Source organism: Protopterus annectens, chromosome 7.part0 (assembly GCF_019279795.1).
Source record: "Protopterus annectens isolate FY-2018-M chromosome 7.part0, PAN1.0, whole genome shotgun sequence".
Classification (NCBI taxonomy): Eukaryota; Metazoa; Chordata; order Ceratodontiformes; family Protopteridae; genus Protopterus; species Protopterus annectens.
In genome coordinates this window covers 161,022,038-161,038,450 of record NC_056739.1, presented here as the reverse complement: position 1 = coordinate 161,038,450, position 16,413 = coordinate 161,022,038, and the positions used below count along the sequence as shown (strand labels likewise).

The window sequence follows — 16,413 nt, the reverse complement described above, 5'->3', positions numbered from 1 at the left end:
ACTAACCTGCGCTGGGTTGGGCTTTCCATACATACTATGGTGTGTGGTGGCTGTACAGCTGATGTGTATTATACAGCTCTTTTAGGACATTGTCATATTATTTCATTGCTTTGCACCTTCTGTACACATATCCGGGGTTCTGCTGTGGTTTCTACGACATGACATTTTGTCATTATTTACGGTTTGTGCATGTTTTCTTTGGACATTCTCGTGCCTTTCGCTTTGGCATATTGCACCTGTATGATACCTGACGTTGACAGCCTTCCGTTACTCCTTGGTCATGTTTGGGTAAATGTAAACCGTTTTTCGGTTTACATTACCGCGTTCTTACGCTACGCATGCCCCACTTCATGAATCGCTATTTGCCTTCATTTGCATGGTGCAATGCCGCACACAGTGTGATTAGCATACCTACGCCGGGGGCGGCGCAGGTCCGCGCGCCGGTAGTGCACGGGATTGCTTCATACCTGAATCGCCGTGGCCATATTTGGCTTTATAACGCCGACGCTATGCTGGCGCCTGGTGCAAGGTTCATGAATCCCGGGGCCTGTCTTTTTTGTGTATACGAGATATAAAACCATGGTCTCCGTGTTCTATATATGTGTCCAGGTAAGAAATACCTTTTTCACTGCAATTAAATGTAAATTTAAAAAAATCTGTTGTATGGTTGAGATACTCAATGAACTTCTCTATTAGATCAACAGGGCCATCCCATAACAAAAATAAATCATCCAAAAATCTCGTAGAACTTAACATATTTAAAGTATTCACAGTTAAATACATGTCCAGTCTCCCATTCCAACATAACCAAATTCATGAAATATGGGGCACATGAAGCCCCCATAGCAACACCTGTGGTTTGTTTGAAAAATTCATTTTCGTAGTATATATAGTTGTGGTCCAGAACTAATCCAATCATGTCAGTAATGAGATTTGTCCTGTCCCATTCGAAATTAGAATATTTTCTTAGACTGTTACAAAAATATTCAAGTCCAACCTCTTTCGGGATACTTTAAAAAAAGATCTATCACATCTATAGTAACAAAAATAAGCCCCTTGTTCCAAATTTGGGGTGTGAGTAAACTCAAAAATACCCAAGAATCTTTAATCAAGTGTGGTACATTGTTGTAAACTGGCTTGACCCATCTATCTATTGCTACTCCTATGGGAAAAGTTTTGGACTTGCTTCCAGATATAATCGGTCTAAATGGGGGATATCTATAAATTTGTATGTATTTTTGGCATACCTACAATGGAAGCTAAAGTAGGATATCCAACTGTCAGAAACTGATATGTCTCTTCAGTTATTCTATGGTCAATGTAATATTCTTCTATGGCAAGGTCTATACATTTGTATCCAATGTTTATTTCGTTGAGAGAAATAGCTACATATTTGTCAGATTCGTATAAAATGTCGTAGATTTCTTTAATGTAGTCAAATTTGTTAAAAATGACTACACCTCCCCCTTTTGTCGGGTTTCATGACCCTCACTTGATGGTTGTTAATCAAAGTGTTCAAACATGCTCGCTCACCTATGTTTAAATTGTCATTCCTTTCCTTACTTTTCTTCTTGTTGATTCTATTTGTTCTGTAAAAACTGTAAATATCTTGGCTGACAATTTTTTCAAAGCTTCCTATAACCGGATTGCTGATGGGTATGTAAGTACTCTACTTCTTGAGAATATTGCTATTCCTTGTATTCATTATGTCACTAGCGTTTTTGTCAATATCGTTATTCTCAAACTGGATAGCTAAATTCAATCTACGACAAAATAATTTGAGTTCAGTGATGGTATCAACTAAATTGAATTCCATGGTAGGTATAAACTTCATCCCCTTGGAAAATAATTTGTAAAAATCTTCGGGTATAGCAAAATTGGTGCAATTGAAAACTTTGAAGCCCTTATATGTGGAAATGATGTTGTTTTTCTTACACCCCAACGGATCCAAATCCTCACTTTCCACCTCAATCTGTTCATTTTCTACACTAAATTCTAACTGTCCTTCTTCTACAATAGGTTCTAACTGTTTGTTGTCCCTTGTAATATTTTCCTGATCGTTGTGAATGTCCTGAATGGAAGTTGTTTTGTAAAATATTTCATGATCAAGGTCATCTTGAACTGTTATCTCTTTTTTCTGTTCCATGCTGTACCTGAGTTTTTTGATGGGGGAATAACTATCTGTATAAAAATTCAACTCTCTTTCACTAACACCTTCTTCAAATCTATGGTGTCCACCCTTTTCTCTTTCTTGCCTAGCCTTCGGCCAAATATATGCTCTATGATGAGAATATTGATCCATGTCTCTAACAATTTTCCTCCCTTTTCTATTGTGAATATCACATGCCTTCTGATCAGCTTGTGTATATTGTTTCTCGTATAACGCAATCCATTGTGTGAACAATTCATCAGTCACAATATCCTGATTAAGTATTTCAACATCATGAATCAATAATGTAATCTTTTCATCATTTTTCTTAATTAATAATTCCATATAATCATAACCAAAACTGTCAAATAATAAATTGAATTCATTCATAGTAGCTGGATTCAAATCAACCCCTAAAGGCAATTTAAAAAATCTAATACCCTTTGGAACAATTTTCAAGGTAATACATTTGGTAAAATATGCATTTTCTATTTTTAAATTCTTTATGGACAATAACTTTTTGCCCAATAGATACATTTTATCTTTGATAATTCCTGAAGCATCTTTCTTATAATGATCAACCACACTATCAATTCTCTTAATTCCATCTATCTTGTCATAATTCATAAAATCATAATTATCCTTTAAAAAACACTCCAAATGTTCACTGACAGTAGCACCCGTATGTTTACTTTTGCTACTATAATTGTCAGTCCGTTTATTCTTAATGTTATTGCACCCATTTCCATTGTGGGTAGTAAAATGTTTAGTAGTAAATTCAGTACCTTTTAAACTGTCAGAAGTTGTTTTCGAAACCCCAGCGTACGTTTTGATAGTCATAGGGCGCTTGGGTCTTGGACAGTTAGAATTTAGAGTAGAAAATGAACAGATTGAGGTGGAAAGTGAAGACTTGGATCCATTGGGGTGTAAGAAAAACAACATCATTTCCACATATAAAGGCTTCAAAGTTTTCAATTACACCAATTTTGCTATACCCGAAGATTTTTACAAACTATTTTCCAAGGGGATGAAATTTATACCTACCATGGAATTCAATTTAGTTGATACCGTCACTGAACTCAAATTATTTTGTCGTAGATTGAATTTAGCTATCCAGTTTGAGGAAAAACAAAATTGACAAAAACTCTAGTGACATAATGAATACAAGGAATAGCAATATTCTCAAGAAGAAAAGTACTTATATACCTACAAGTAATCCGGTTATAGGAAGTTTTGAAAAAATTGTCAGCCAAGATATTTACAGTTTTTACAGAACAAATAGAATTAACAAGAAGAAAAGAAAGGAAAGGAATGATAATTTAAACATAGGTGAGCGAGCATGTTTGGACACTTTGATTAACAACCATCAAGTGAGGGTCATGAAACCCGACAAAGGGGGAGGTGTAGTCATTTTTAACAAATTTGACTACATTAAAGAAATCTACAACATTTTATACGAATCTGACAAATATGTAGCTATTTCTCTCAACGAAATAAACATTGGATACAAACGTATAGACCTTGCCCTAGAAGAATATTACATTGACCATAGAATAACTGAAGAGACATCAGTTTCTGACAGTTGGATATCCTACTTTAGCTTCCATTGTAGGTATGCCAAAAATACATAAAAATTTACAGAATCCCCCATTTAGACCTATTATATCTGGAAGCAAGTCCAAAACTTTTCCCATAGGAGTAGCAATAGATAGATGGGTCAAGCCAGTTTATAACAATGTACCACACTTGATTAAAGATTCTTGGGTATTTTTGAGTTTACTCACACCCCAAATTTGGAACAAGGGGCTTATTTTTGTTACTATAGATGTGATAGATCTTTTTTCAAGTATCCCGAAAGAGGTTGGACTTGAATATTTTTGTAACTGTCTAAGAAAATATTCTAATTTCGAATGGGACAGGACAAATCTCATTACTGACATGATGGGATTAGTTCTGGACCACAACTATATATACTACGAAAATGAATTTTTCAAACAAACCACAGGTGTTGCTATGGGGGCTTCATGTGCCCCCATATTTGCGAATTTGGTTATGTTGGAATGGGAGACTGGACATGTATTTAACTGTGAATACTTTAAATATGTTAAGTTCTACACGAGATTTTTGGATGATTTATTTTTGTTATGGGATGGCCCTGTTGATCTAATAGAGAAGTTCATTGAGTATCTCAACCATACAACAGATTTTTTAAAATTTACATTTAATTACAGTGAAAAAGGTATTTCTTACCTGGACACATATATAGAACACGGAGACCATGGTTTTATATCTCGTATACACAGAAAAGACACGTTTTCGAATGATTATTTGGAGTTTAGTAGTAACCACCCCAAACATGTGTTCAAAAACATATTCAAGGGTCAGTGTATACGAGCGGCTCGAATGTCCTCCACGAAGGAAATTATGTTACATGAAGTGCAATTCATTGAGCTAATGTTTAGAGAAAGAGGATATCCTGTACATTTACTTAGTGATGTGGCTGGGTACATCAGCTCTGAATGGGAAGGGAAATACAAACCTATATTAGGTAATCCCATTGTACAAAAGATGGATGTAAAAAAGGATCAATTTCACAGGGTATGTGTGTTAATGTATTCCCCTGTAGTAAAATATATTGAGAACATTATTATCCAACATTGGAAACTGATTACTATGGATGAAAAAATAGCACAGAAACTAGGTACCTTCCCAAAATTTGTTTATAAAACAGGACCCAATTTGAAAAGGATGATTGAATTTAATATGCAAAATGATGGACACAAGAAAAAGGCCACAGTTAAATGTGGCGCATGCAAACAGTGTAGATATATTAATGAAAAAGAAGAATTCAAATTAAAAAATTTCAATGGAACATACATAAAGGGAAGAGCAGGAAATTGTAACACAAAATTTGTGGTGTATTTAGCTACGAGGTATGTCCTGCATTCTACATAGGGAAAATGGAGAGACAGCTAAAACGTCGTATATATGACCATATGTACTGTATAAAAAAGAAAGACAAAAAGAACGCCCTATGTAGACACATAGTATCTAATGGGGAGACACATAGTTTCAAATTCACCATTATAGATCAGGTTGAAATGACTACTAGAGGGGGTAACATTAAAGACAAGTTGGCCAAAAAGGAGAGTAAATGGCAAATGTTTACGGATGCAGTTAGGTCACCAGGCATAAATGATTTTATCAGTATAAAACCTTTTTTAAGTCTGGCATAGATTTTAATCAACATGATATATGCATTATGTGTATATATATTTTAATAATTCAACATTATATTTATTAGATAATTATTACAATATATATGATTAGTCGCCAGTTTGTGACAGAATTGTATACTTGATTTGCTTCAGCTACATAGTGTGCGTGTTTTATAACATGTTTTTAGTAGATGAATTTAGTAGTGTTAAAATATTTTTATAAATAACATCCACATACATTTGATTTATATTATATACCATTTAATGTGTAAAAGAAGTTTTTGTCCTATATGTTCAGTACGTCTTTAAATTTTAAACTGCAATGCAAATATTTTTGGCGCCAAATTGAAGTATATAAGTGAAATTCAGAAAAAATGGTGGTTCTGATGAAATCTGTGTTTGACAGATGAAAGCGCTTAACCTTTGACTATTGTATCTGCTTAAACCTTTTGTACTATTCAGGAATTGTTTATTAAATTGTGAAAGTGTGACCTGTTCCAGCTGGGATATCGTTTGTGCCGTCCTGTACCTTTAGTGAAATTATGTTGTTGTCATTGTTGGATTACTCTTCAAAGGTATCAACTAAGACTTCATGCTGGTAACATGCTGACACAAACATACTCGGATTCTAGGACAACTACTCACTTTTCTTTCTTTCTTTCTTTCTTTCTTTCTTTCTTTCTTTCTTTCTTTCTTTCTTTTTATTTCATTTGCCCTTGTTACTGTAACAAAGACCTTTGTAAAAGATACTAAGTTCTCATCATTTGTTTTTTTTCTATTTTATTTTGGGATGGCCAGGCTTACTTTTGTTCCTTACTCTTCATTCTTTATTCTTTCTTTCCAAGTTTTCATTGTGATAACAAACAGATCTATATTGAGCCTATTTCAGCTACAATCCAGAAGCCCAGCAGTGAAGAGACAGAGCAAATGCAAATTAAAAAGAGCAACTAACAGACACAGAAAAACAATTTTAGATATACAGGGAAGCAAAGAGAGCTGAAAATACTTGGCTGATAATGAAATAACTGAAAATAACAGTGCAAACTTTACAAAACTTACATTGCAGTAATATAACATATACATATTTACAAGATGTAATGTGTCCATGTAAGGAGAGGTTATACCAAAAAGTACAGTAAGGCGGTGAAGTAAAATGGGCAGATAAAGTAGTTAAGTGATTTGGGGGCAGGAAGTTCATTTTATAAAACACTGAAGAAGCTTTAATCTTAATGTGTTGAGGTTTTATGTATTGTGTCTTTCCCCAGGTAATGAGCTCCACAGATTGGGTGCTCAAATGGAGAAGGCCGACAAGAACTAAAACATTCTTAGATTGGGAGCTCATATCTACATTCCCAGTTTAGAGATACCTTTATATGATAAGATAGCATTTTATTCTGTTTACAGTCCCTGCATTTCTGTATGGAACACAACACTACGATCTGACCAGTATTCATAGGTCTAAAGATAAAGCAGTGCAGTAAGATTTTTTTTACTCTGGTAGTTATCAAAATGTCTCTTTCAGGCAATGGGCACAAATGGGTATTATGCATTGTATCCTAGCATTAATAACTTGCTAGCTCCTAATGAAGGTCTGTTGTTGGTCTAAAAGCTTGAGCAGCTCCACTGTAAATCCTATGTTCGTCCAATAAAAAGTATCTTAAAGTCTCTGTGCTCCAATCTTATCAGTTACCTAAAGTTGAAATCCACCCTAAAAAATAGGAAATTTATTTTCCATCATGTCTTAGAATTACATGTACTGCTAGTACATCAGCATTTTCTCATAGTGTTTCCTATCATATTTTAATTTCTTATATCCAAAAATGGCCATTGCGGTGATTGCCATACAGATGTGATTTTGTTATTTCAGTTTCTTTGCCCTCCTACAAGAATGGGTTTGGGTCCCTATAATGTGATACAGATTAGATACTCAGACATTATAAATAAGCTTCTGTTTTCTCCTTTGTTCAGTTACAGTAACAGTGCTGCGAGTCATAGGTTTTTGAGATGGTCTGTGAGAGCAGAATCGCTGCTTCTGTTCAACGCATTACTCAGATCTGTGCTTACTTTAATCTTGCAAAAGCCCTTTTAGTCCATTTAGATTTTCTTCAGTACAAAATAGATGAAACAAGCAGAGGTTAAGTGTTAAAAGCTATAATCCTTAAATAAATTCTAGACCATTCCTCCCCAACACACTTATAAACAGTGAAATGCAAGTTGTCAACATTCTTGTCCTGAGTGACTGAAGTTTTCCAGTGATCAGATCCCATGTTTGGCCACTGACAGAGTGAATGAAATACCTAAGTACTGCAAAGTAGATGTTGACGTACTTACTACCATGTGGCTACCAATGGCTTGTCGAAATGGCCAAATATCAGACAATAACATATTATATCAACATTAGGAGTTTTCTGAAAGAACTGATAAGACTGTAGTAAGACTGTAGTACACTGGAATTAACTGGAAGCAACTGAAATGAGACTGGAATGAATGTCTTTATCTGTTAATTACCCAAACCTGTGCTGAACAGGTACCAGTCTCTCCTTTATGGGCCAAATCTTTTTGTACTTTTTAGAATGAATTCTGCACACACTGCAGTCTGGTTCAGAGTGCTTTATTAGATGTTAACAATAGATGAATGCTGTCTCCAATAAACAATAACAATCTGAAGAAATTCTGGAATGTTGGATAATAGTAACTGTGCTGACAAATATATCCAAAGTTTCTGCACGCATATTCTGATTCTCCTGAATAATATCAACGGAAACAGACTTTTCCTCCTGAATAGTATGAATATTTGACCTGACTTCTTCACTCAGGCTTGAGTGTCTGTAGTGCAAAGACCTTTTGCATATCAGTCCAAAAGCTAACTTAACTTAACTGACTCCACTGATTGTGCCTGAAGTATTAGGAATAATGCCACACTCTGTAATGTTTTGCATGCCTCTTTTGCCTTGGTTTCCAAGTCTTCTCTTGCATGTGCCTCACAGTCTATTCTTTATCTATCATTGCATTGCAAGCATGCATATCTTTCCCTTGAGAAAGGAACATTCTGTATCTTTTCCTGAGAAATGCTATTTCTGCACATCTCATGCTTAGCCAGCAAGATTATATTTTCCTTTCTACTGAGCTGGCTTTCCCTGAAACCAAATGCATACAGGAAAACAAAAGTCTGACTCTATATTTTCAAGCCTATTATTCTACCTTAATGAACTATAGTGAACTCACTAAGAATACAGTGAAACCCCTCAATCTAACACTCCTTAAGCTGACACCAGAAATGTGCCAGTGAAGGAGCTTACCTAAGTTAAACAGTGATTAGAATCTGAAAGTATGTGTAACATATGTCCACAAGCACAAGAAACTGTACTGTAACCACACATGTGCCACCCCTGTACCACAAGATACCACAGAAGCACTGGAGATCATGTAGAATGAACAGACACATGGCGCAAGTACAGCTTCAGGCATCTATAACCTGGGTGCCACTGAACAGTAGTAAGAGACCATGGCATCATAGATGGAGAAATGCAGAGCGATGCTGGTTAATAACCTGGGTGCTACTGGGCAGCAATAAGAGACCATGCCATCACAGATGGAGAAATGCAGTGCGATGCTGGTCTATAACCTGGGTGCCACTGGGCAGCAGTAAGAGACCATGCCATCACAGATGAAGAAATGCAGTGCAATGCTGGTCTATAACCTGGGTACCACTGGGAAGCAGTAAGAGACCATGCCATCACAGATGAAGAAATGCAGTGCGATGCTGATCTATAACCTGGGTGCCACTGGGCAGCAGTAAGAGACCATATCATCACAGATGGAGAAATGCAGTGTGATGCTGGGAAGTTATGTCTTCTCTGCAGAGAAGGTTATCAAAAGCTGGCATTATAGGACATGGGAAGTAGAGATATTAAATCTGTACAGGAAGTCTGTCATTGTACCTGGGACAGAGGGAGCAGAACTGCTATGTATCGCACATATTAACATGGTCTCATTCCAACCAAAGCATCTGTAACTGTGGCAGTGTGCCATATGAATAAAGGTAGAAAACAACAAATGATCCCCCCTTTCAAATAATCCAGAATGTCATCACAGCAGCAGACATTAACACATTGCTGACAATACTGCCCGCCCAAACTATGAAACAATTAAGGGTTGCTCTGTTTGTAAACACTTTGATAAAAATGCTACCTTTATTGTAAATGGGCTTGAGTTTAAACCACCTAGGAATAAAAATGATTACCAAATTGTTGTAGTGTATGGTCTTAGCTGTCCTTGTAATAAATATTACATAAGTCAGACCATGAGACCCGTACATAAACATATTCAGGAACACATTAGAGATATTAAAAATGCATCTAGAGTTAATCCCGTGCAGTCCATTTTTTAGAGCAGCATAATGAGAACAGCAAATTATTAACTTTTTATTATGTAATATTATGAAAATCAAGATTTATTTCTTACCCTATCTGATATTCTTTTGAGAAAAGAGGCATGGTATATTTTCTTATATAGTATACTTACTCCTGAAGGTCTTAATAATGAAATATTTAGTTTAAGAGTTTTATAGAATTGTATCTTTAAGGAAGTAATTACTATTGATTAATTTGCAGTGCTCTCCCATTGGCTTTGTGTTTCCTTTTACTCCTTTATAAACAGAAAGATTTGTATGTATTTTAGAACCTTGGAAGGCAGTGTGTGGAAGTGCTAGTTCTTTGTATTCACGAAAAACGTACAGAGGTTACAATGTATGTGATATTATGAATTAGTTGTGAAAATTTGGTAACCTGAGTATTAATGCATAGAGGTTGAGATTGTTCCTTTTCTTTAAACAAAATATAGCTTGTACTGTAGAGAAATTCAGGCAAGGATGACGCCACCAAAATGCATGCAGCTTTTCTGGTTATGACTGACGAACTGCAGTCTCTAAAGTCGGGCATTTACATTTTATGCAAAGTGAAAGATCCTGAGCAGCACACCCTTCTCCTAACAGCAGCCAACAACCTGGAAGATCTGTACAGCTCTATCATAATAATCAGTGATAGCACCTTTCTCAGAACACCACAGTGTGCCACCAGTTATATACCTCTCATTAGTGTATAATGACTGTTAGAACCGTTGGAAGGCAAACCTCATCTGTTGCCTGATGACCAGAAAAACACTGCAGCTACAACAGAATGTGGATGCTACTGCAAGGCCTAGCTGGCAAACAAGAATTCACCCCCATACATTATAACTGTTTTTAAAAGAGTTTTATATTTTACACAGAAGTATAACCACAGTGCCACTATGAAAATGTTTATTTTCCTCCTGGGCCAAATCATATTGGGTCAGAGTCAGAAGCATTAGTTGGCAGCTGACTGTGGCACTGATCCAGTTCAGATCCTGCAGCTACATATGCTACCTGTCTTAGTGCTCCTGCCACCAGCCAAACTTTGCAGTTTATTCACTGAGGTTGCTGCTTCCACATTTGCCAAATCACATCCATCCTTAAGTTCATGGAGTAATGTTATGTGAATGGTGCATCTGCAGAAAAGTCAAGGCATTCAAGTAAATCCAGATGTCTGCTGCCTACGTTCCCAATATCCAGGAGTTAGCCAAGCAGAATCTTTCTAGGATCCAGAATAAGTGGAGGGTTAGTACAGGTGTCTACATGTGTTGCCTGGGTTACCTCATGCCACACTACAACGTCTCATGCAATCCTGCAAAAGAGCAGACTGCAACAATGAGAGGCATGAGAGTTAATAAGGTTATTAACGCACTCATATTGAATAGGAGAGGAAAGGTATACATGTGAAAAGACAAAGTCCGCACAACATCTTTTCCAGACATCAGGAGTACAACAGTCATGTGGAGTTTCTCCATGCAGTGACACAGCATTACACATTGTAGTTCATAAGCAGTGCACACTGTGTTACTTCCCTACTTGTCTTAATCAAGTTTATCACCATGCCTTTGTATGTCCCAGCACTTTGAAAAACATAAACATTTGGTAGCACTGGTGACACAGTAGCAGGCTGAATGCTTATTGCATCATCTGTACTGGACTTGCAGTGTATGTGTACCTCTCAGACAATGTCCCAGGTTGCCAATGTTTTTGTACCCCCTGCAAGAAGGATTTTGGTTAGGTCTCTTGATTATATATTCGATGGGATATGTGTGTGTACATCTGTTTCTTCTTCAAGTTTGTGGATGCATTTTGGCTTTCTCCGAGAAGCCCGTTGACCTAATGATTCCATGGCTGAAATATGCTATTTTATAAAGCTATCCAGGCAAGTGACAGCTACCTGTAAGCTTGTTACTGTACTTTGTATTTAAAATATAAAACATTTCACTGGTCAATAAATTTAGAACATTTATCAGTTTGCTTGTACAGTCAGTCTTGCAGTATAACTCATACCTATTCTTAATAATAAACTTTATCCTGTAGCTAACTCTCTGAAAAAGTAAATGTTTATCCATTGCCTGCTTATAACATTTTACTAACTTCAGCAATACAGTATCTGGATATAAAACTGCAGGTGGCAACCAAAACTGGTTAAACATGGATCATGAAAACTGAAACAAATTCCTTTCTGAAACAAAATTTTAGTATTTTCTTGATTTATGACAAGGAAACATAGAAATGAAAAAATAAAAAACAAAGGTGCTGAAGGGTTTGTAAGCGCTAAACAATATTGAGTGATATAGGGAGAAAAGGTAACTCTGGGATAAGGCTAACAACACTGTAGTGTGGAGTTTTCCTTTGATGCATGTAAGCTTGATAAAAAAGTTGTAGAAACAGCGTGTTTTCTTACACTGGCATGACTTGAATTCCTAGACAATACTGCAGTTTAACAGCTCATATGAAAGCTGGCACTTCAGGAGTTCAGTAGGTCCACCAAATACATTTACTACACATGGAAGTTTTACTGCTCTACACACCTAGCCTGTACACCAGGTGTTTTGTGTCATGAAGAGAACCCCTGAATATATCACAAGATGTTATAACTGCAAATATCAGGTGATCTTTTGTGAATATTTAGTAATTAAATAGTGAGCTGTTCATTACATTGAAATCAAAAATTTAATTTAAACAACTTACCACAGTATCATCTCTACAAAGAAACAAAACTGATGATTAAGCTATGTGAATGACATTTCTTGCACATCCATACCCTGGTGTAATTTTAATATTTTCACATGTACTGCAGTATAACTAATAAAGTTTTTCTCTTTGTCTCTCTCTCTCTCTCTCTCTCTCTCTATCTCAGGCACTGAAGGATTTTGCCTGCAGAGGCTACCAAGATGCCATTAAATTCTTACAGAAAAATGGTATGTGCAGGAGACTTCATTGGACTTTAAAATAGTCTTATTATTAGCAGCTGTTGGTTTGAATATAAACTGTTCCTTTGGTGTGTGTGTGTGTATGTGTGTGTGTGTGTGTGTGTGTGTGTGTGTGTGTGTGTGTGTGTGTGTGTGTGTGTGTGTGTGTGTGTGTGTGTGTGTCCATACGTATGCTGCCATGTCAAAGGGAAAGGAAGTGATTTATTACCTGGGATAGTCTGTACTGTCAGTGGGGCAGCCACAGTGGTGCAGCGGTTAGCGTTGCCGCCTCACAGCAAGAGGTTCTCTGGTTCGATTCTCGGCTGGGGTGCCTTCTGTGCGGAGTCTGCATGTCCTCCCTGTGGTCGCATGGGTTTCCTCCCACATTCCAAAGACATGCAGTAGGTGGATTAGACACTATAAATTGGCCCTAGGTGTGAGTGTGTGCATGTGTGTGCCTTCTGTGGAAGGTTGGGCGCCGGGCTGGCAACTCAACACCGTAAAACTCCACTGCCAATCATGAGCGGACAGATGATCCATTGTGGCTACCCCTAACCAGGAAAAAGCCAGAAGAAGAAGTCTGTACTGTCAGTAATATAGCCTTCTGATGACATAGCTGATACAAATTGTTGGTATAGCATGCAAATTAGCAATATAACAGGAAGCATGGTGTTTCTTTGCATTCATCTTGCTTAAGACTGTAGATATCAAACAGGCAATCTTAAAGACTACAGACAGTGATTATTATTGTTTTAAGTATTTTTTGCAGCATAGCTCTTCAGTATTTCTGGTTGGCTTCATTTTTATGTATATTGTAATTGGTATGACAAGTTTATTGCCCTTTGATTTATATTTCAGTAGAGCTGGTATTATAATTCTTGTGTAGGTAGATGAGATATTTTGGCTTTATTTCATCTTAGCATTATTTTCCTTTTGATTCAAATCTCACCAGCTGATGATAATTTAATTCACATGAATGTAATTTTACTACTGATTTAGTTCAGACTGCTGACATTACATATAAACCAAGTGTAGCTTAAAACATTTTTTGTCTCATGTGTGAGCCCCATCCAATGACCAAGTACAGAATTTGTTGACTATTGTCTGCAGCCAAAGAACATAGATGTTGCTGTAAGCCAGCTACTGTCTTTTTAATCTTCTTTATTGGCCATGATACTTTACCATGAACATAAAAAAACTTACATTGTCTTAAAAATAAATAACTAAATAAAGAAAACATAAAAAATACAAAACAAATGCAGAACCTCAGATTTATGGCAATAACATTTTCTTAAGTCATCCGAGGTGGTGCAGCGGTAGGGTTGTTGCCTCACAGCAAGAGGTTCTCCCAATTTGATTCTCAGCTGGAGTGCGGGGAGTGCCTTCTGTGTGGAGTCTGCATGTCCTCCCTGTGGTTGGGTGGGCATTCGAAAGACATGCGTAATGGGCGTGCCTTCGTTGAAGGTTGAACGTCGAGCTGGCACCTCGGCGTTCTTGAAAAATCTACTGCCAATCATTAGTGGACCTGAGTTCCACTGTGGCGACCCCTAAACGGGAAAAGCCGAAAGACAACCTTTTCTTAAGTCAGCAAGTTCACTTATAAAAAATCACCAAATGTCATCCTTTTGTCCAATTCCTCATAAACATGTGCATTTTTTTCTTAATTTCTCTTCTCCAAGAATTCAGTCCTAGAATAAGATATTAATTATATACTTAGTTGTTTATGTGGTGCCATTGCTATTGTCAAGCTAGGAAAAACTGATTTAAAGATGTTATTTACTTTTTTCTTTTTATTTCCTACTAGTATCAAGCTGGTCTGCAAATGTGTGTAACCTTGTAACATTTTCTATTGTAAATGTAAGAGAAGATGAAAGGAAGTGGAATACATGAATCTAGAGTTTGAAATGCAAAAATTTAAAGCATCATTTGTGCCAGCAGGTCATAAAATGTTATCACAGTCCACTTTAAAGAAGTAGGTGACTTGAACTGTGGAAAGAAAACAGACATTTAAAATACGGACTGTTTCTGTTGTTTCTCGGCTGATGTAATTAAGCCATTGTCCTTTACAGGTGGGAGAACTGATTTAGTTACTATGGGAAAGTAAACAGCTAAAATAAGCTGATGTAGTAAAGTTCAATGAAATCCAAAGACAGCTGCAGGGTAAAGGTACCAAAGAGCAACACACACAGATAATCTTCAAAAACATAAAGTACCACCACGGCTCTGGAAGTCCCAAATCTTTTAATAGAACACACGCAAGACAGATCAGTAAGCGCTTTCGGGTTACATCTGAACCCTTCATCAGACGTAAAACCATTGCATATTCCATTCATTTAAATACTAAAAAAGGTGCATGTGTGTGTGTGTGTGTGTGTGTGTGTGTGTGTGTGTGTGTGTGTGTGTGAAAGGTAGATACCATGGGTATTGAGTACTAGAAACGCAGTTGTTCACAGAGAGAGTAGTGAGAAAGGTGACTGGGGGTGATAGGTCAACAATTCAGCTCTGTAAGTGTCCTGTGTTTAGTCTAATCTAAGTTTGGATGTTGAAAGTCCATACACCCCCTCATATATTAACCATGCCCTTATTATCCTACTTCCAAAGACAAACACACCATCAGGACCATGTGACTTTATACCCATCCCCATCCTTTGCCATGTAACTACTATATTTAAGAAACTGGACTGTGAATTTGACCAGGACAAAGTACATGATGATGTATTAGACACTTTAGTACCTAAAGGATCGTTAAAGGACATTATTTATATATTTGGAAAGAAACTTAATCTGATCAATTCATTGAAATTAGACAATGCATATCTGAGTAAATGTATTAAATCTAATATTATACCAAAGGGCTTAAGGTTTTTTAAGTACCCTATGGGAATTGATATTAATGACAATACTATGAATGATTTTAATTTGTTTTTTGATAGTTGTGGTATAGGTTATATGAAATTGTTGATAAAATTCAATGATGAAAAATTAATTAAGAGTATGCAAGAAGTTGAAAAATTAAATTACGTGATTTTAAAAGATTTATTATTTGCACAGTGGGAAAGATTATATACAAAACAATTTAATGTGGCTGAATTTAATGCTAAAAAAGCTTTTGAAAGGAAGAGTAATAAGATGAAGAGAGATATTCAACAATATAAAAATGGTACTGCATATCGATGGAATTATAATACGCAGGATAGGTATGATCATAATAATTATGAAAAAAGGGATGTGGTCGATCAGACTGAGTGGAATTCACATTTTTGGAAGAACCAACAGATAGGCAAGACAAGAGATTGGAAATGGGGAGGGAACTGGAAAAAGTTCCAACCATATCATTGATTGAGAACTGTGTACTACCAATCAATGAGAATACAGAAAATAATTCTATCAGAGAAGATGAAATCACAGATAGTAGATTAAATTTTACTATGGTAGGAGTTATTAATAGTTATAAGCACTTTAATATTTACAACTATACAGATGTTGAATTAAATATATCCCATTTTAATTTGTTTTCTAAAGGATTAAAATATATTCCTACTACTAATTTTAAACTGGTAGATAATATTAGTCAAGTTAAATTATATACTAGGAAATTAAATTTAGTTGTTATGTTCAATAACAATGAAGTGAATGGACAGAATATTTATAATGGTCCTAGCACCTTGAAAAAGAAGAGTACATTCATGCCAGTTAATCATCCTACTATAGGAGTATTTGAGAAATTTGTAACCAAACAAC

The 16,413-nt window shown here is 36.2% G+C and overlaps 1 protein-coding gene across 4 annotated transcripts in view; it reads left to right on the top strand.

Moving 5' to 3' along the window:
• Positions 1–16,413, top strand: part of LOC122806304 (patatin-like phospholipase domain-containing protein 2) — a 517,255-nt gene that overhangs the window by 330,575 nt on the left and 170,267 nt on the right. For all 4 annotated transcript variants that reach the window (XM_044076614.1, XM_044076615.1, XM_044076616.1 and 1 more), the window contains exon 5: positions 12,621–12,681. In XM_044076614.1, the coding sequence (XP_043932549.1) occupies positions 12,621–12,681 (61 nt within the window). The remainder of the gene's footprint in view (positions 1–12,620; positions 12,682–16,413) is intronic.